Source organism: Neopelma chrysocephalum, unplaced genomic scaffold (assembly GCF_003984885.1).
Source record: "Neopelma chrysocephalum unplaced genomic scaffold, ASM398488v2 Primary Assembly neopelma1_147, whole genome shotgun sequence".
Lineage (NCBI taxonomy): Eukaryota > Metazoa > Chordata > Aves > Passeriformes > Pipridae > Neopelma > Neopelma chrysocephalum.
The window spans coordinates 15,341,320-15,361,630 of record NW_020897809.1 but is presented as its reverse complement, the minus strand read 5'-3'; the positions used below and the strand labels follow the sequence as shown (position 1 = coordinate 15,361,630).

Below are 20,311 nucleotides of genomic sequence, written 5' to 3'. Positions count from 1 at the left end.
TCCAGATGGTTGTTGGTCCAGGGTGTCCAACAGTCCCAGTGAAAGCCAAAGGCAGCTCAGCCTTGGTGTGAAGCAAAAAACCCCCCACACACACCACAAGAGAGGGCTGTGGGTGACAAATAAAGCAAATTCCCAGCAAATAAATGCTCTCAGAAAAAAAAAAAAACAAAAAAACTCCAAACCAAAATAAAAGAGAAACTTGCCGATTACAACTAAGGCTTTTGAAGATTACATCAAGTCAAACTTTTATTAGCAAAGTCGTATTTCATGTAAAATGAAAATATCTTTTCGAACCATACGTGCACACCTGCGTGGTACAAACAGCAACTACAGATACAACACGTTCCTCTAAACTTTAATCAATGCACACCAACATTTAGCTCCGAAAAAGTAACGTCCTGACGGCGACACCACATTTGCTTTGATCTTTTTTCCTCGTGAAATTACAAAGTATCTCGTGTAAAGAATAACAATAATAACAATAATAATAATAATAGTAATTAAAAAAACGAAACACAGACAGTGTGCTTTGGCTCAAACCCACCCGGGGGGTTCCTGCCTGAAAACAGAACAAATCAGTGCAGATCACTTGAGATTGGACAGGAGAGATCCAGAGCTGCCATGTAAACATGTCCTGCTGCTCCAACACGGTTTGTGCATTTATATTTTGAAACCCTAAAAGTTGACAGAGGTGCAGCTGAGGGCTCGATCCACGGGCAAACAAAGGAAATTCTCCGGGAAGAATTTCCTTTCTTTGGGTCTGTTTTTTGAAGGCAAGTAAAATGACCTAATTGCACCTCTCATCTGCAAAATAATGACTGTAAAAAGGATGAGGAGGTTTCCTTTCAGAAGCTCGAGGATCAGTGAAGGTTATTCTAACTTTTGTTTACAAAATGTGGATTTATTGTTTAAAAAAACCCCACCTTTCGATACAGAAAGATTGTGCTAGTTCTTGTTTTCATCTCAAAAATAACATGGGCCTGAAAACTTTTATTAAAACCTCTCATGCACTGGATTGACCCACTCAGTCAATGGAATTACTTACCAGGAAAAGAGCTGCTCGTTAAAATTTGTGTAACATGAACAAATATCAATCACTAAATGATATTCCAATTAGATCCATTTAAGATGTGAGTTACAAAGAAGGTTTTTTATACATGAACACACAATTTTATCCAGAGGGGGAAAGTCATTTTCAGATTTGATTGCTAATTCTGCTCTTCCTAAAGGTCCAGCCCAGAGGGATTTGATACCAGTCCTGGAGTGTTTTCCTGCTGAACTGCAGAGAATGGAAGATTTCTGGAGATTGGATCCCAAAATTTTGCCAGAGAAGGAAGCTTGGGCCACTCCTACAAGTTCTTGATTGTGTAATTACATTATATATGCATAAATATATATATTAATTAAAGAAAAAAAATAGTTCTGGGATTACAGTCCATTCCAAACCAATATTATGCTGCTCTGTGAATCCAAACAGTTCACTTGAGAGTTTTTTCCCATGATTTAGAAGAGCTGATTTTATTTGTTTCATCTCATGCACAGTCAAAACTGCACAACTTTTTTTGGGACACATCCATCCCTCTCTTCGTTCCAGAGGCTGCTTAAACCCACAAACCTGGATGAGTGGGGCCAGGGAAATGCCTCCTCCTGGCTGGCTGGAATCCCATGATTTAGACTTAGATATCAAATCTGAAAGTGTCATTTCCCCTCTCACACTTGGACTGGGGCAAAATGAAATGGTGGATCACAACCAAACGGAACCAGAGCCCAGCCATGGCACGGGATAATTAATGATTCCCAATCCAGCTCCGTCTGCTCCCACGGCTGGACTCCCTCCTCCCAGCAGACAGGCTGACATTCCCTGCCAGGTACTAATTAATGAAATCACCACAGATTTTCCATCAGCTAATTTTAATAAACACTCCTCTCCAGAGGGGGGAAAAAATAGCAACAAAAGATTTAGTGACTTAATGTAGGATTTCAGAGCATCGTGGGATTTTTAGGGCCTGACCTGTGCAGGTGACCTTATGGGTCCTTTCCAGCTCAGGATATTCCATGTTTCTGTGATGTGCAGTAAAGCTGGTGATGCTTTTTGTTGAGCTACGTGGCCACACTTTCTCTCAGCTGTAACATCTAGAAAAAAAACACCTCAGCCCAACTCCTTGCAATGACAAAAAACTCCTCAGGAAAATCTCGCCTTGCTCTGTTAAGTTATTTTTGAAAGCAAATCTCTAAAAAACCATCGGTGCCCTGCACTTCCCAGGGCACACTGGATGAGCTGTACCTTTCCAGCAGAAAATAAAAGCCCAGTTAGGGGGAAAACCGGGGAAATAAATGATTGGGGAAGAGAAAACAGCTCAGGTGAGGGAGATTTCCTGAGAGTTTGAGGCATTTGTTTAATATTCACCGGGCACGTTCCTCAATAGCCCGTGTGCACTGCACAGGTTCCACTGCACATCTTTTCCTCACTGTTGGATTTTTAGGCCCTGAGGCATCATGAAACTCCAACACTAAGATTTAAGGATCTGAATTAAAGTTTTAATAGGAAAAGCAGCACATCACAGGGACATCATAAACACCTCTCAGCAGCAACAGAGCGAGTGGGAGCACGGGGGATTCATGTTCATTATTCCATAATTTGACACTCACTAATACAATCTGAAGTTTGTGCCTGTTTAACAGAGGTATTTGCTGGGAGGAGGAGTCTGGTTTATCTGCAGTGACCCCAAGCACAAGGAAATGGATGAGCAAACACATCCCGTCCCCAGCCCAGAGGGCTCAGGGAGGATTTAGGGGACCCCACCCTAGTTTTATTCCCTAATTTTGTTCCTATTTAGAAGACCCTTGATCAGTGCAGATGATTCCTACAGGAATTACATTAAAAACAGCCCGAAGCTTGCAGCAAAGATTGTCACAAGCCTAATCAGTCCTTAGATTTTATCTGGTTTGGGCTGCAGCAGACACGAGTCAGCAGATAAAGATGCTGCCGGGAAACGTCTCTGTTGCTGAGATGCCAATTTTCACATGTCTCCAATTGTGCTCTCCCTTCTTTTGAAAAGGAACATTTGTTGTTGGGGTTTTTTACCAAAATGAAAAGCACTTTGGAATTTTTCCACGTTTGGATCGAGTGAAATACAGAAAATAAAACTTTACAAATGACAAAAAGTGAATGACTTGGGTCACTGATGTAGCGTGGGGGGATTTTTGATTCAGGGCAGGTTTCCACTCATCATTTTATACTCACACACACAGCCTGAATGGGGGTTTGGGGCTGGCTGTTTGAGGGTTGTTTTTTCCAAACAGGGGTTACGTGAAAGGCCCTTAAAAGCTAAAATGAAACAAAAAAAAATAGAAGCACAGATATGCAGAAGCACCGAGCACCAAAGGCTTCCAGAAATTACCAAGCTCTGAGGAGCAGCCCCAGCCTAAGGGGAGCTGAGTGTGATCCACAGCCTTTCCACTGGGAACAACCTGCATTTCTGTGGGCAACTAACTGGGCTTAATTGTAGCCCTTACTGGAAACTCAGAACCACGGGAGGAATTCTTGCTTCCTCGCTTTCTTCCACTGAAATCTTGGAGCCCATGAAGGAGCCACTGGGGAGATCTACCTAATTAGCATCACAATGCAAAATAGCTTTTAGGATCTGTTCCTCCTGCAGTCACTGTTTAAAAACATTCTAATGGAAGTGACAGTCGTTTGTAAGCCCGAGAAGAAATGAAGCCACATCATACTCTACTCAAATTAGCAGATTCAAAAGTACAAATGCTATTAAAAGAGATTCGGGAGATTTCAATACAAAAAGACCAAGAAAATGTGCTGTACAGCTTTGCTGAGTTAGTGTTGGGGAGGCAAAGGAAAGAATTTAAACCAGCATTCAGTCAACAAAATATTAACAGAAACTCTACCATAATATTTTCTCTTTGCTTTTGCTTCTGTTTATTAAACAGTGAATAGCTTGAAAATAAATGATCTCTTGAAAGTCAGGTAGCTCTAGTTTAGGTGATACTGGAAAAGTGTGAGAGTGGGATGACTGGAATACACAAAACTCCTTCTGAAAACTAGTTTTGCTGGTCCAAACTCATATTGAGAAGCAATTCTATTCATTCCTACACAGCTATACAGACCCATGCTAGCAACATGTCTCATTTAAAATAAAACCAGGCTGATCTTTACTTGTGTCAATATTAATATCATATGTACAACGTCTCCAGGAAATGTTTGCTAGCTCACAAATATACAGATATGAGACAGACAACAAGTATTTTGCTTAGAAATGCAGCTTGCAGAGACTGGGGAAAACAAATTAAAACACTTTTGAGTGATGGGATGGGAACCCTGTTTTGCCTTGCCACAGGAAAGATGCTGTAGCTTAACTTATTTAAGGAAATAGTGCCAGCTACTGGGCAGCAGCTTCATCCACATTTTGCTGTAGATAAAGCTGCATCTCTAAGTATTGGTAATTGAAGTCAGCTGTAACCACTAAAATAATTTTTAAAGTATCATACACAAAGGAGTTTAACTCTTTAGGAAAAATTATATAATATATAGAATATATTTCTCTGGTATTTTAAATTAGCATTTTTCTCAGTAGGATCATTGTGCCACTTTGCAGAGCAACCTGCTGTTTTAATTTGATTTTCTTGTTTTATAACTCCTAGGTTATAACCAAGGCCATGATGCCTGTGGGAATTCTACACGTAAATGTATGTACAAAGTGACAACAGCCATACAGGGAAAAAATACCTGTACAGAGAAACATATTCCAAACCTAGGAAACACGTGGGGTAGCATTTAAGGATACAGATATAACACCGAGAAATTCTGGGTTGCTCAGACTAACACATTTTGTATAGCAAATAATTCATTTTTGTTTTATTTAGAAGAAAACACGCAGAAATTAAGATGGAAAATCATCTTTTAGTGGCAGTGACTCGTTTTTTATATTACCTGGGTGTCAGGTTGGTCCTGACCGGCTCAATTGGCAACCTGTGGAGTGCTGACCGAGATAAATATCACAATTAAACACCAACCATCCCTGCCAATATTTCAGGCGTGGAGAGGAAAAGTTGCCGTAGAACTCCCAGTGCTTTCCACTGATCCTTTTTCCTTAGATCCAGAATAAGCTCCAATAAATGAACCATCTTCATTGAACATCCCATGCTCCCCTTCTCCATAATCTACCAGACTATCAGCACTTTCAGTGGCTTTAATGTCCCCGTTAAGTGACTGGAGGCTGCCTTTCAGTGGCTTTTCATCGCTGTCACTACAAAATAAAGAGATGCCTTTCCAAAAATCCTGCTTTTCATTGAAAAAAAACCAAAAAACCCTGCTTTTTTTATCGGGAAAGAAAAGCAGCAGGAGGGAAGAGTGAGGGAGAAATGTCTACGTGGGTGGTGAGATGGATGATGTGACCCCCTCAGTCCTGCTCTGGTGCTCCTCACACAGGTGGGTGCCACCAACCTGAGCTCCCCCACGTGGGATTTGATCGTTGTTCAACAAATTAATTGGTTAAAAAGGCAAATGTTAATGAAAACTACCCACGTGTTTAATCTCTTGCCCTTTTTGCCTTGGGCACACGGAAGAACGGACAGAAAGGGAAGGAGAAAAGAAAGGAAATGCTGGAAAGGATCTGAGGGGTCTGTTCCAGCCATCAGGGCTCATATCAAGTCTTGGGCACCTTACAGAGAGACATTTTCAGTTTACAAAACAATGGGCAATATTCAGGGCCTGATTATTTAATTTTCCTTCAGAGGTGGGTGGGTGAACTGATGAGGCATCAGCTGGAGGTTTTATCTCACTGCCTTGGGAGCATCTGTTTGAGTTTAGGTACCAATAAAGGAGCTTTCTCCCCTTTTTTCTGCTGTTATTTTGTCTTTAACTGGTGGACTTTCTCTCTGCTAAAGAGGAGGAGCAGGGAAAAACAAAAGTAGGATCAGTGGCTGGTTCTGCTCACGTGGAGTCTACGTTCAATGAAAATTCCACAAAAAAGACAGACTCATCATCAAAATTCAGGGAAAAAAGGGGAATTCCACTGGCCATTCCTCCTCAGAACCAGAGCAGCCTGATTTCCCCTGACTGAACACAACATTTGGGGGCACTGGGAACATGGATTAAAAGATTACATTAAAAAAAACCCTCAATTAGGCCTCTGAATTAGGTACATAATTACTCAGTTACAGCCCTTGCTGATACCAACTCAGTGTCAAAGCTTTGGCAATGTTATCCAAGGAAGGACAGAAAAATTAATCTGAACTTCACTTCTTTTTCAGGATAGACTCAACAGGTGTGTAACCAACACATAAAAATGCTGCTTTTCTGCACGTGGCATTTCTACTGATAAAAAAGGCGAGTTTGGATTTCAGGGGGAAAGGAGGGGGTCAGAGTTATTAACCTCAGGACTTTCTTACCTTTCTAAATATTTGTCCCATTAGAAAGCATTAAAAATTAAATAAAGATGAAATTATGCAGAAAAAAAAAGCCCCTGTTCCAGTACAAATAATGTAGTATATATAAGTGGGATTTCAACAGCAATTTTATGCCCTTAAGGCCAGAGACATCACTTTTCCAGCATGGTTCTTATAATGATGCATTTTCCTTCACACCACAATTACATATTACTCTAAGTTTTAGGTTTTTTAAAGCAGCCAAAGTGGTTATTTCAATTCTGCTACAGAGACTTCTGTAGGTTTGTTTGGTTTTTTTACATTTTTTACCATATTTCAAACTTTTCCTTATTTTATTCCACAAAATGAGCATTCCACACATTACAGATTTGGGCCTGACTGGGATTGAAACCCACTGAAGACGTAGAATTAATTCTATGACTTCAGTGGGCAGCAGGAACCCAAATTATCATATATATTTACATTATTCATACAATGCTTATAAAAAAAGAAAAGGTGAAAAATAACCACCATAATCAACATTTCCTTATATCCCAGCTCGGATGGACTGAAGTATAGTGGATATACCTTCATATTCCTACTCTTATCCACTCCTATGAGGTTTGCTTTGAAAATGAAAAACAGCATTAATTGCATGCTAGAAAAATGTCCCAAACAACGATGGCATTTGGAAAACAAACAAAACCCCCACAAACACAAATGCTTGGGAAAGCAGGTCCTATTTACCTATATTCCCCAAAGATTTCATCTTTTATTGATTGAGCTTCGGGATCTGGATGCAAATCTTCTTTTTCTTTCACTGTGCAAATAAAATAAAGGACAGGTCTGTGTGTCGTGTTCCCACGTGGATTTTTCTTTTCCCAGATGAATTGGGGAAAACCTCCTGTCATCACCCTGACCTGGAGCTGGCTGGACACACAATAATTCAGGGCTATTCCCTAATTTTTTAAAAGCTAGAAAGCATTTAAAGGATCCTGGAATGGTTTGGGTTGGAAGGGACTTTAAGCTCATCCAGTCCCATCCCCTGCCGTGGGCAGGGACACCTTCCACTAGCCCAGGTTGCTCCAAGCCCTGTCCAATCTGGCACTGAATGTTTTCCAGGAATCTACCACCTCTCTGAGCAACCAGATTTATACTGCAATACTTAGAATTAAGTCCTTACTAATTTCTTTAAAAATTACAGTATTACTTTTAACAAAATATTCTCTTTTTAGCAAAACAGTCACCTTTTTTTTTTAAGTTTGGCTTCCCGTGGAAGTTCTGTCAGTGTGTCAAGCAGCAGTTATCAGGTGGGAAGTGAGCAGGGAGCCCTGCCAACAAGGAACTTTGGCTGGATTAAATGCTGGAAGATTCACTGAAGATTCAATCAAAGGCCTTGGCCAGCTCTCTGACCAGCACACTGTCTCACCCAGAGAGCACAGTTGCACTTGTATTCATTAAAATCCCTTCTGTGGATATTTATCAAAAGCTACAAATCCTAATTGGATGTTTGTGCCCGAGGCTTTGCTGCCCCCAGACAGAAAAGGCTGAAGGATGTTTGTTATTAACATGTGAAAACAGCGAAAGGACAATAAATCCATTTACCTGAATATTTTCCTCCTTTATTTCTCCTGACAAAGCAAATGGTGAGCAGCAGCAGGGTGAGCAGAGCTATGGCACACATCAGTCCAATGAACCAGCCCTGGGTGGAAATCCCATCATAAATTCCAGCATAGGCTTGGGGAAATGGAAGAGGAGCAAAAAAGAAGAAAATTAATCGGAGCAAAAGGGCATCACCCTGTGAAAACATAAATACATCACATGCTCTGGGCTGGATCCTAATTGAACCAGTCTATCACTACTTATGGTGTTCTACTTAAATGCAAGGCAGAAACACATCCAGAGCGTGGCTTTTTTGGATTTAAGGGGAACACAGAGTGTACAAGGCACAACACAGACATTTCAGAGAGGTAGTTCTGAGAGAGCAGTTGACTCACAGGATTAACACCACACAGCAAAGCTGAGCAGAGAGTTGTTAAGCCTCTCATGCAAAAGCAGTTTTGCGAAAGAGAGAGAGTTAAAAGTGCCCCCAGTACATGCAAATCACCAGACTGGCCACTTCAAATGGATTTATATCACAGCACTACCCTTTCAAAATCCCACAGGAGGGAAAGCTGCTTTGGAAAGGTCTGGGATTGTTCCAGTGCATCAAGTAATGCCCAGGAATCAGCAGAGAACCTCAGATGTGTTTGTGCTCCCGTGGGATTCAACTGCGAGGGCCAACTTACAAATCACAGGGGAAAATGATGATTTTGGAAGACTTTCACTGCACAGACATCAGATGGAACCTCGACATCGAGTCACATTCAGAGTGTTTATCACCCGGAAGGGTTTCATGGCTCACCTCTCCCCCTTGTCTCAATTACATCTTCAAAAATGCTATTGTTATCAACCCAGTTCTTAGTCACTAGTCGAACTGTGTACTCAGTGCCAGGCTCAAGTGCCTCAATGGGGTGAAACTTTTGGGTGGGTTTGACTGCATCTGAAATCCTGCCGGTCCCTTTACCTACGGAATGTACACAGTCAGGTCACGTTGATTAATGGGAGTCATCCAACAGAAGGCCTGTGAAATGCACACTCACAAACAAGGCAAAGAACACACAAGTAGGACACACACAAGGATTTTTAACCTTTGTCATCAGGCAATTTGATTTCTCAAAGTAAAAAAAAAAAAACAAACAAAAAACAAAACAAAACATTTCCCCTGCTTGATTTTTTAATATTCCATCAGATGAAATAAGAGCTGAGTGAAGTAATCCTGATGTTTATGGAGGGGTTGGTACATCTCCCAGGATGAAAGTTAATATTGATGGGGGATTATGGATCTGCTTTAACTAATGCATGCTTAAAAAATTACAACCTGCAAACGGGCTCGCTGTGTAAAGATAATCTGGGGTTTGATGCTTCTCCCATTGAACTGAGCTCAGCAGGGAAGCACAGACAGCTTGTTATCTGGATATGGATTCTTATATGTCTCACAGAAAGAAATAACATCGGGATTTGTACTCATTTCTCTCCTGACAGTAGTTTTCCATGTCCTTTTAAACTCCACAATGCCTCGTTTCAATAGAGCTGGAGTTCGCTTTTAAATTGATATTTAAGCACTTAAATGTTGCTGACGAGTTTAATATTTGGTTAAGAGACGGGAAGTTCCAGTAGCTTTGCTTTTAGAGCCTTGATACGTGCAAAACACCTCCTGTAACCTCGGTCTGCACTCAGATTGGGGGGTGTTAAATCAACTTTTCCAAAACAGCATTTGTGGAGAGCAGAAAAAAAGGACATAATGCCTGACCAGGAACAGCCTGTTCACAGCAGCCAATTCAGAACTGTGAGTGACATGAAGGGATCTCTTAGTCATCAACATGGGAGTGTCTCTGTCCTCGATGGCAGGAGAGAGACCAGGGGGCTGCATTTGATTAAAATAACTCTTTAATTGTTCTCGGTTGCCCAGTTTGCCTGTTTTATCCAAAGTGGTCAAAACTAAAGATGGAGCACACAGTATAATTTGAAACGTGCTTTGCCAACTACCAGTGGCAGCAAAACAATGTTCATTAATACTTCAACTAGTGAACAAGCAAAGCAAGAAGCTGCTGGAGATTAAGGCTGAGTTGACAGCTGAAGGGAGAAAAAAACAAAAAGATTAAGACAAATCCAAGCACAGTCGAAGCAGCAGTTCAAGATAAGTTTTCCAAGGCAACTCTACATGTATTACAATAAGCAGTTAAATTAGTAGCCCACTGGGACCCAGAGAGAACACATCCAGCTGAAATACTGCTGATACTGAAGCACAGCTCATTAGCATTAATTAATCCATCTATTGGTAATTTTTTGCTAAATGAAGTATGTGAAACCCAGCTATAATTTTTAATCAAACTGCAAATTAGGCAACAGGATACCACAGGTATATTTTAATTAGACGCTCTAAAATCAAGGCATCAGAAAAACGTATTTAATGGAAATATTACCCACAAAGTAGCAAGAATGAGCATGAACCTTCAACCCAGTGCCTATTAAATACCATAAAACACTTGTTTATGACATGATAACCACATGATCCAATGTGTACACAACACCAGCAAGCATTTATCCTGAATTCCTGGGAAGCATTTGTCCTGAATTCCTGGGAAACAACGTGCTAAACTGGAGCTCACTGGCAGCCCACAGCTGTGGTTTGTTGTGCAGATTCTTAAATCAGCTTAACTAGGCCCTGTCTCCCACCTATTTATGTCCAGCTCGTGCCAACCTCTTCTTTCTGAATGATCAGCTCTTTGTAGAAGCAGAAATGGGAGCTGACATGGCTGGAAAATACCCCTTTTTCTGCCCAGTTCTTGCTCAGCTGTATCAGATCCTCCAGCTGTGCCACTGCCCTGGCACATGGAGCAGCACAGGGCTGGGAGGAACATTCTGGGAGGAGGTTAGAGCCCAACCTGAGCTGGGACTGGGGATTTGCCAATGGATCTGCAGCCTGTTTACCATCACCTATCCCAAAACACTGATTTTTCCTTTAAAACTCAGACCAGGTGTCCAGTGATGAGCGATTATGAGGTTCCTTTCTGTGCCATTTCTTATGTTCTGTGTTACACACTCGATATTGGACCTACAGAGGGGAAAGCTTGGTTAATTGGGGCAGGTTTGGTGGCTGGAATAGAAAAAAGCATCTGAGATCCTGAAAAATAAAAGCAAAGATACACAGACAAGGAAAAGCTCCACGTCCTGAAAGGCCAGAGAGCTGCAGGAATGAGCTTCAGAAAATTGAAAGCAGTTGGGTGAGGTTTTTAATCTCCAATAAGGGAGAAGGAACATTAGTAATAAAGGCATATCACCAGCACTTTTCATCTTCCCCCACTATTTATCAGCCATACCATGGGACTTGCATGAACATTAAACACTGAACTGCAATTTTACAATATTCCTGCCGGGCTCCAAGATTTATGAGAACAACCCAACACCCATTTTTTATAGGAGCTTATGGTATAAAGGGAAAAACAATAGAAACCACCCCCAAAGACTTCTGAGAGTGCTAGTTCTCCAAAAGTTAGCACATCTGTCATAAAACAGACTTAGATAAAAAAAGCTGGCAGCCTAATTGCTAAATACTAATTGTGGGCAGCATCTTCATTCATAACCATACCTGTCTAAATACATCTGGAAAGTTGAACTTTCATTAATTTTCCCCTGCTGTCTGGCTGTTCAAAGTGTATAAATATGCATCCCAAGCATCCTTCATCTCCTGGGCTTTTTAAGTACGGGAAGTAATTCAGGCTAAATTGGGATTATTCTAAACTATAGAGATTAGTGAGCCTGTTGTACACCAAGTCTGCTGAGAAGAATTTAGAGGTGAGATATGGGATCTCACATATGTGATCAAGAAATTTTCACCCAAATTTCACTGGGTTCTCTCGATTGTGAGCAAAAAGGGTTTGCTGGGAACAGCACCAGTGGTTACACTTTGTGTTATTCCTTTTCCCTGTGCCCGTGGCAAAAGAGAACTAAAACCCCATTTGTTACAAACAGTTACTCTGGTCATGAAGGAAAGTAGGAACCTCTGGTTAAGATTTTCAAAAAGCCTTTAGAAGTTATGTGCCCATTGCCATTGAAATGTAATAAAACTGGTGAGCCTCTATTTCTTGGCTCCTCTGGAAACTAAAGCTACAACTGGAAGGTTTCCTCTGACTGAATTTTTCATTAATGTCTGAATTTCTGGACACACAGTGATAATTCTCAACATGTAATACATGTTCAGTAATCCTTGAGAAACACTGGTAACAAGATGAAAAGCAGCTTTGATATATTAAATTATTTTTCTTCGCTTATGTAAGTACATTATTTTGTGTTATATTTCTGAGGGCTGATGTTCCTTGGGAAATGGACATTTTCAAGGATAAATTAATTAGTTTGTAGGTCATTTAAGAAATAATGTAAAATTAGAGAGAAATCTCATTTTCTTAAAACACCACAGTTTCTTCTGTGGAATGAAACTAAGATGAAGCCACAAAAATTAAACTATTCTTTATTCTGCAGTACAATGCAAGTATCCTTTTGCCCACAATCTTCATGATTGTCCACAGTATTTTATCAAGAGATGATAAAGATATTAGGTTGCCTATCAGGGTTTCATAGTTGAGTTATTTTGGCCATGTTTAAGATCTGTAATAGGAAAAAGGCCTCTTATGGAGAAACAGAGATGTGAATATGGGATGATTCTGAAGTGCATTTCCTACCTAAATGATTCTCTGCTTCTACCCATTTATCTATACAGAGAATTATATTTATTTAATTGATGTGAATTTTTTAACTAAATTTAGCCATTCCCTCATCACTGGGAAATGGTTTCCACATAAAACACAGGCTGGAAAAATTATAATGTAGAGCAAAACAATTTTCCCTGCACAGCCTTGTTTTCAGTGGTGCTACAGTCATACTCATATATGTACATATTTAAAAAAAAAGACATGGGTTTTTATTCCTGATTCCAGACTACAATAACAGAGGTAACTCCAAATAAATGAAATCAATAGCAGATGAAGTATATCAATGACAAAATGTGAATGAAAGCAGAGCTTCCACCTCAACATCTGCACTTTCCTGGCAGAATGTATTGTGAAATTCTGAAATACCCCTGGCAAAGGCTGTATTACAGCAGGGGAAGTTATTCAAAGCCTTAAAATGAACAAGGAGAGCTTTATGGTTTTATTATTAAACTGGAACAGAGTGGATATAGAATCGCTGAATCAAACCCCAAAGTGCTCCATCACAGAGTTTCATTTCAGAGGGCACCACATTTTATATCTGTCATTTACGGGGGTCATTTTGAATGATAAACTTTGACTTCTGAAATCACTCCCTTTCTTCAAAAAGAGAGATTGTTTTAATTTTGAGCAATTGCCTCCCTTCCCACGCCACAGCTTAAAACCCCAAGAAGGTCACTGAAAAGAGTGATTTTTTTTTTTTCCCCAGCCTATCATGTTTAGTTGAAAAATATCTGAACAATTTAGCCAGCAAATAATGACACAGAACTCTAATGGCATCTCAGTGACAGATGCAGTGCCCTAATTTAGGGTGGCTTGAGAACCAGCCAGGAGCACATAAATCACAGAACCGGACCCTTGCAGCTTTTATTAATTATCCTACTCTATTCCAAGAGCAACAAGAACCAGTTGCTGCCACTACTGGAAAACAGTCCAAGGAAAGAAGAGAATGAGAATAAAGAAATGGCAACATTCTCATCCCACAGCCTGGGATGCATCTCATAAACCCTGACAAGGTTATTCCAAGAAGTTATAGAATCTCCAGTGGCCAAAACACATTATTCTGGCTGCCCAATGAAGGCCAGAAAAGGTAATTAATGAGGGGAAATGGTGGATTTTTAGCTGGGGAAAAAAAAATCTTTTTATTTCCTTAATGAAGAATAAATTTTAAATCATGGTGATTAATAAATACTACTATTAATAGATTAATAGGTAGAATAATAGTTTCTACTAGTATACTACAGTGAGACTGTAGGCTGCAAGACAGCTGAGAAGGAGTTTTACTACTTGAGAAAACAAACTGCAGATCACAACTGGATCCTGAACTGGGATGAGTTTAAAGTACTTTTCAAATGTTTTACCAATAACTGAAAAGAATTCTGCAACTTAGAAGTCCAACAAGGGTGTTGTGTAACAAGGACCAATTTTTCTATTTTCTATCAACATTGCTCCAGGCTGTGATCTTTGCTGAAAATGATGAAGGCAGGACTCTTTTGCTTGTCACGTTCTCTTTCTCCTTCCCCATGGTAAGTGCCCAGCAATGGTTTCTGATTAATAGCAGGGACCTGCTCCTCAGTGTTGAGGAGTTCTCAGACTTGCTGAGCACAGTACATTTTATTTCATTTCAGCTGAATGTGAAAGATGAGCTCTCACATAGTGCCTGCCATTTTCCCTTAAATCACTGAACATCAGTGTTTCAGGACAGGGTGTAAGTGGCACACGAATGTTCACTCCCAGCCCCTGATAAAATAATCGTAAATAATGGATCAAATACACTGCAGTCAGCTCTGTGTTCATCTGGATTTTCCATGTCAAGCAGCCGACCCTAATGCTGCTGGAAGTCGCCCATGTTCATGCAAGGGCAGAATTTGTTTTTACACTATTACAGAGAACAGATTATCTGCATCTTCAATTTTCAGTTGGTGACTAAATGCAATTCACTCGTTCTAGTGAGGCTTAAAGACTTGATTGGTGGGAACAGAAACAGGGCTGTACAGCAAAATGAAACAGATGAGCTCTGCTTTTCTCAAGAGCTGCACGGCCACATTAAGAAGTTCATTGATTGTTCTCGCGGAAAGAAAAACAAATTTATTTCCTCTAATTACACAGGAAACGTCAAGCCTGGAATATTCTCAATAGATTTTCCCATTACTCTTTAGAGCTTCTCCCCATAAAAAACATATTGCCCGTGAACTTACTCCCTTGAGCCATGGTGAGTCCTTCCTCGGTGACGGGTTTCCCGCAGCCCTGGGCAGTGCAGGCCTTCACGTAGAACTTGTACTTGGTGCTGGGGCTGAGCCCCGAGAGCCTCCAGCTGAGCGTGGAGCGGTTGGTGACGCTGACGTCGCTCACGGGCCCCACCTCGTGCGTCTCGTTGACTGGAAGGGAAGAGGAGCCGGGTCAGATCCTCGGAATCACAGGATGGACCAGGTGGGAAAAGATCTCCGAGATCAGCGAGTCCAACCCATGACCCAACCCCACCCTGTCACCCAGACAGTCTGTCCTTAAACACCTCCAGGGACGGTGACTCCACCACCCCCCTGGGCAGCCCGTTCCAATGGCTGAGCACTCCCTCTGTAAAGAATCTCTTCCCAATGTCCAACCTAAACCTCCCCTTGTGCAGCTCAAAGCTGTGCCCTCTTGTCCTACTGCTGGTTCCTGGGAGAAGAGCCCGACCCCCACCTGGGTCCCCCCTCCTGTCAGGGAGTTGTAGAGAGGGATGAGGTCTCCCCTGAGCCTCCTTTTCTCCAGGCTCAACAACCCCAGCTCCCTCAGCCTCTCCTCACAGCACTTGTGCTGTATCACAGGATATGCTGAGTTGGGAGGGACCCGCAAGGATCATCCAGTCCAACTCCTGGCCCTGCACAGGCCCATCCCCAAGGGTCCCACCCTGTGCCCCAGAGGATCATCCAAACCCTCCTGGAGCTCTGGCAGCCTTGGGGCTGTGCCCACTGCCCTGGGGAGCCTGGGCAGTGCCCAACCAGCCTCTGGGGGAAGAACCTTCCCCTGAGATCCAACCTGACCCTGCCCTGACACAGCTCCAGCCATTCCCTGGGTGCTGTCCCTGGCCCCCCCAGAGCAGAGCTCACTGCCTGCCCCTCCTCTGCCCCTGCCCAGGACGTTGTCACTGCAGTGAGGTCTCCCCTCAGTCTCCTCTTCTCCAGCTGAACACACCAAATGCCCTCCATGCCCTCACATGGCTTCAAATCAAGGCCCTTCCCCATCTTCTTTGCCCTCCTTTGGACACTCTCTAATGCCTTAATGTCTTTTTTGTATTGTGGGACCCCAAACTGCCACAATATTGCAGGTGAGGCCACCCCAGTGCAGAGCAGAGCGGCACAACCCCCTCCCTCAACCATTTCTGTGCCTGTTTCCAGCATGAAACGTGCCATGAACACTCCTGTGAGGGAGGCACTGCAGCGAGTGGGAAGGATAAATCCTGAATAAGCATCTCACCTTCCTGCCAGGGGCTTAAATGGGATTTATATCCTCCCTGTCAATCTCTCAACTACTCACTGAGCTATTACTGTTCTTAAAAAGCTCTCTGATTCCAGATATGCACATCCTGAGTGGGAGGGAAAAAAATTACTGTCTCCTGGATCATTAAATATATATGAATTGCTTCTTGCTTTGCTTCCAAACAGCTGCAAACTTTTACAAGCAAGTTAGAGGATGGTTGTTCTGCTGTGCTGTGCTCTGCCTCAGGCAGCTGGAGGAGGGGCTGGGAGAAGACTGAGAGAAGAGTTTGTAAATACATATAAATATCTGCAGGGAGGGGTCAGGAGGATGGATCAGGCTCTGCTCAGTGGTACCAAGCAACTGGGCAAGAGGTAATGGGCAGAAAATGATGTCCAGGATGTTCCACCTGGACATGAGGAAGAACTTTATTCTCTGGGTGACCAAGCTCTGAAACAGAGACCAGGGAGGGTGTGGAGTTTCCCTCACTGGAGATATTCCAGAACCATGGACACAATCCTGTGCCATGTGCTCTGGGATAACCCTGTCTGAGCAGGGAAGTTGCACCAGATGACCCACTGTGGTCCCTTCCAACCCGAGCCATTCTGTGATTCTATAATTAAACAGATCCACGCTCTGCCCACAGTGATCAAAACCAAAGGGAAGATCCAACCTCAAGCCCCTTGCAAAAGCAACTGGGCAGTTCTGCCATCAACAGAGATTAATGAAAAGTACATGGGGTTTTACTTTGTTTGTAAATAGGGCACAGTCTAATCCTCAAATGACATATAAAATACCCAGAATCGTCACCACACCACACAGCTGGTGTTATGGGACCATTACTGGGTCTTGCCTGAGGTTGTCTGCTCTGTTTCTCAGTTCTTCCAGAGGCAAGAAAGAAAGAAATGCCCCTGGAATTAGGTTATTTCTCAGTGATTACTCAATAACATGACTCAGGTGGTTTGTCTGTGTTTCTGCTGAGGCACCTTATGGGGGGAGAAGCTCACTGACTGCAGATCTGTATAAATGTGGCTTTACAAGTGCTCTCATTACAATTTATTTTGCATTGAATGAGTTCCACTTCAGTAAAATGCACCTACAATTTATGGCCTTATTAACTGCTACATAAAGTATAATTTGCAAATATGAAATAATTGAATTAGCCCGTCAATGTGGGATGGGGCATGGCAATAACGTGTCCTTACATGGGAAAAGTGCATGGAAAACTTTTAGCTCTGGAAGCTGACTTCAGCCTGCCCTCTAGCAGCCTGTGTGCACATCACACCTGTGGTTTTAATTCAGCTGGTCATGCTGCCATTCTAAACTCCAAGTACACCGAGCACGTACTTATCTGGTATTGCAAAATGTAGCCAGTGAGGTGGCCATTGGCTTTCCTGGGGAGTCCCCACGACAGAGTGACAGAGTCCTCGTCAAAGTTCAGGATCCTCAGAAAACGTGGCTGTTCAGGGACTGGAAGACACAGGGATTAGATTTCAGAGAGGATTGAACATGTCTGTCCTACACACGCTCGTTAAATGAGGGTGTAGTTTAGCTCAACACCTACAGCTCCCCTTTCTAGTGAGGGGTTTTATTGAATATTGGAGATTTTACAATCACTTTAAATAAGGAAATCAACTCACCTTGTCACAAGGACAATTTCAATTTCTGTCCCTCCATCCCACATCCCCATTTTGTCTTACCTCCTTCTGGAGTTTCAAACACCACGGGGGAGCTCTCGGGGCCATCCCCTCTGGAGTTGTAAGCCAGGACAGTTAAGTGGAATTCACTGAAGGGATCCAGGCCAGGAATCATCCCATAGTTCCTGTCTCCTACAAACGTTAGGAAGTGTTTCTCTGGGTGGTGCCTCTTCCCATCCAGCATGTTTTTTGTTTTCCACCAACTGACCTGCACGGAGATTGGGATTTCTGTAACAAATCATGTTAATGATAATAATTTCTCTCACCTTCCCAAAAATGAGAGATTGCAAATCATCCTTGATCTGGGATTCCTTTAGTAGTTTATTCAACTATATAGAAACATTTAAAGAGAAACTTTTAACCTTATAGCCTCTTAAATGTCCACGAACTCTGTCCCTTGGTATTCCAAACCAGAAGACTTTGACCAGTGTGCTGTTCACAACATCCACCGACACGCCCGAAGGAGCAGCATCTGGGACTGTAAAAACAAAAGTACCAGGTATTAAAGACCCTTCCAAGAGCCCAGATTCCCAGTGTTCACAGCTCCAGGGCTTGGCTTTCCAGCTCAAACTGTGGCAGTCTTACTGCAGGCAAGAAAACAGCCATTCCACCTGCAGCCAGTGGGTGAAATGGGCCAATAAACATGATTTTTTCCATATGAGGGTTTTCTGCTGAGGGTTGGAATACAGGTGCACTGGGACATATGAATTTCTACACCAGTATTTACGATTTCCTGTTTCAAGCAATGCTTACAGCAGTGAGAAGAATAAAAAAATGATTAACACAGCACTCAAGAAGGCAATCATGAAGTTTTTTTTATAATCAATTTCATTTTACAACTAAGCTCATTAAACAGTTGGATTTTAATCACTGAACAACACAGAGAGCTATTACAGTGCCTGGAAAAAAAAACGAGGCCTTGATCCATTGACAACTGAATTGAAAGGAATATTTTCCAGAGATAGATATAAAATAAGACTCATCACAGACAGACAAAGAAAATAACCATGCTGTGGAGTTTCTTTCCCCCTGTTCCACTATCCAAATACACTCTAAGGGGAGAGATGATGCACAAGCAAACCTTATTCCCACCTCTGGGTGTGCAGTGGGAATTCTCCTGTCTGAACAGCACCAAGTCCATTCCCAGCACTGAAACCTCGTGCTGGTGAAACACAGAGGGGCTGTGCCATCTGGGAGTCAAGGAAAACCACTGGACAGAAGCCCAGGCTGGAGAATATGACACATTCTTCAAGGTCTCAATGGATAAGGTAACACCCAGCATCACCTATAAGTTCACTTACAACACCCAGCGCCTGAGAGTTTGTACCCAATTAGCAGAGTATTTAACTTCTGACAGCATTAAAGTGGTGAGTGGGGCCTCAGAGAACCTAAAGACTTTTTTTCCATCAAATACAGCACGACTTCTACACTTTATAGGCTTCTTATGGGCTGTGGCCTTCAAACAAGTACCCAGGTTAAGGCAGCAGCTGGGATTAATGAAAGCACAAGTGACCTCTCCAAAAAACCCTCACACTCCAGCAAACTGGCATCCAGCATCAGTGGTATCCCTGTCTGCTGAAGCCTCTTGTGCTGGGCACTGGCATTTCAGCAGTTTTGCTGGGAGCTGCCAGTCCCTCCCTCCATATCTGCTGGTTTTGCATCCCAGGAATCCCCCATGTTTTGACATGAAAGCCTCCCCTACTCACAGTCCTCTCCCGAATATCCGATGGTAACGTTTGGTTCGGGGCCGGATCCTAAATTATTGACTGCCTGGACTTTGATCTCATAAGGCACGAAGGTGGGAGTGTTTCTCACAGTCAGGGAATGTTTCTTCACCGTCTCCTCGTTCCAGTCCGTCCTGACCCCCCGCTGCCTCCAGCTCACTTTGTACTCCAGCCCCGGCCCGTTCCTCTCCACAGGTTTCAATGGCTGTGGGAGAAGTTAAAAGAGATCTCGTCTGCCTTTGTTGCAGCAATCATGAAACAGCAGCTGAGGGGAGGGGGGGGAATAATTTTGGGGAGTGTGTTACACACTGGAAGTGAAAAAGGAGAAAAAAATAAAGCCTGAACTTTTCGCTGTCACGTTAATTTTGAGATGACTGGAAGAACAATGTCACCACTCCAAGAGAAATCATGGCACTGACTTGAGAAACAGTTGGATTAAAACCAGATTAATTGTTAGTAGACATATTTCTGCATCCTACATACATCAGGTTTTCTTTAGCCACAGGTTTTCTCGTGTGAGGTGAAGCCACATGCCTTTAGCACAACTAAATGGCGTGTTTTGGGACACGGCTGCGTGTGCCTTTTAACAGAGATAAAATTTGCATTTTATCTTAGAATTTTATGTAGCGCAGCAAGTTGGGTCATTAAAATTTAGATTTGTTCTGACTGCACACCAAATGCTTGAAACTGTGCCTGGATATTTAATGTGCAACTGCTGGGCTACTCTGTTTTTACCCATCAG

At 42.4% G+C, this 20,311-nt stretch overlaps 1 protein-coding gene across 12 annotated transcripts in view; it reads right to left on the bottom strand.

Moving 5' to 3' along the window:
* Window positions 1-219: 219 nt before the first annotated feature.
* The window catches only part of CHL1 (cell adhesion molecule L1 like), a 137,072-nt gene continuing 116,980 nt past the window's right edge, over window positions 220-20,311 (bottom strand). For 6 of the 12 annotated variants that reach the window (XM_027700427.1, XM_027700431.1, XM_027700429.1 and 3 more), the window contains 9 exons: window positions 19,552-19,774; window positions 18,208-18,323; window positions 17,849-18,053; window positions 17,496-17,618; window positions 14,891-15,070; window positions 8,789-8,950; window positions 7,990-8,130; window positions 7,132-7,204; window positions 220-5,264 (listed from right to left, as the gene is read on the bottom strand). In XM_027700427.1, coding sequence (XP_027556228.1) covers window positions 5,048-5,264; window positions 7,132-7,204; window positions 7,990-8,130; window positions 8,789-8,950; window positions 14,891-15,070; window positions 17,496-17,618; window positions 17,849-18,053; window positions 18,208-18,323; window positions 19,552-19,774 — 1,440 coding nt within the window. In that variant the 3' untranslated portion in view covers window positions 220-5,047. Of the gene's footprint in view, window positions 5,265-6,408; window positions 6,413-7,131; window positions 7,205-7,989; window positions 8,131-8,788; window positions 8,951-14,890; window positions 15,071-17,495; window positions 17,619-17,848; window positions 18,054-18,207; window positions 18,324-19,551; window positions 19,775-20,311 lie in introns of all 12 variants that reach the window. The other 6 variants (XM_027700437.1, XM_027700436.1, XM_027700434.1 and 3 more) reach the window with 6 other exon arrangements.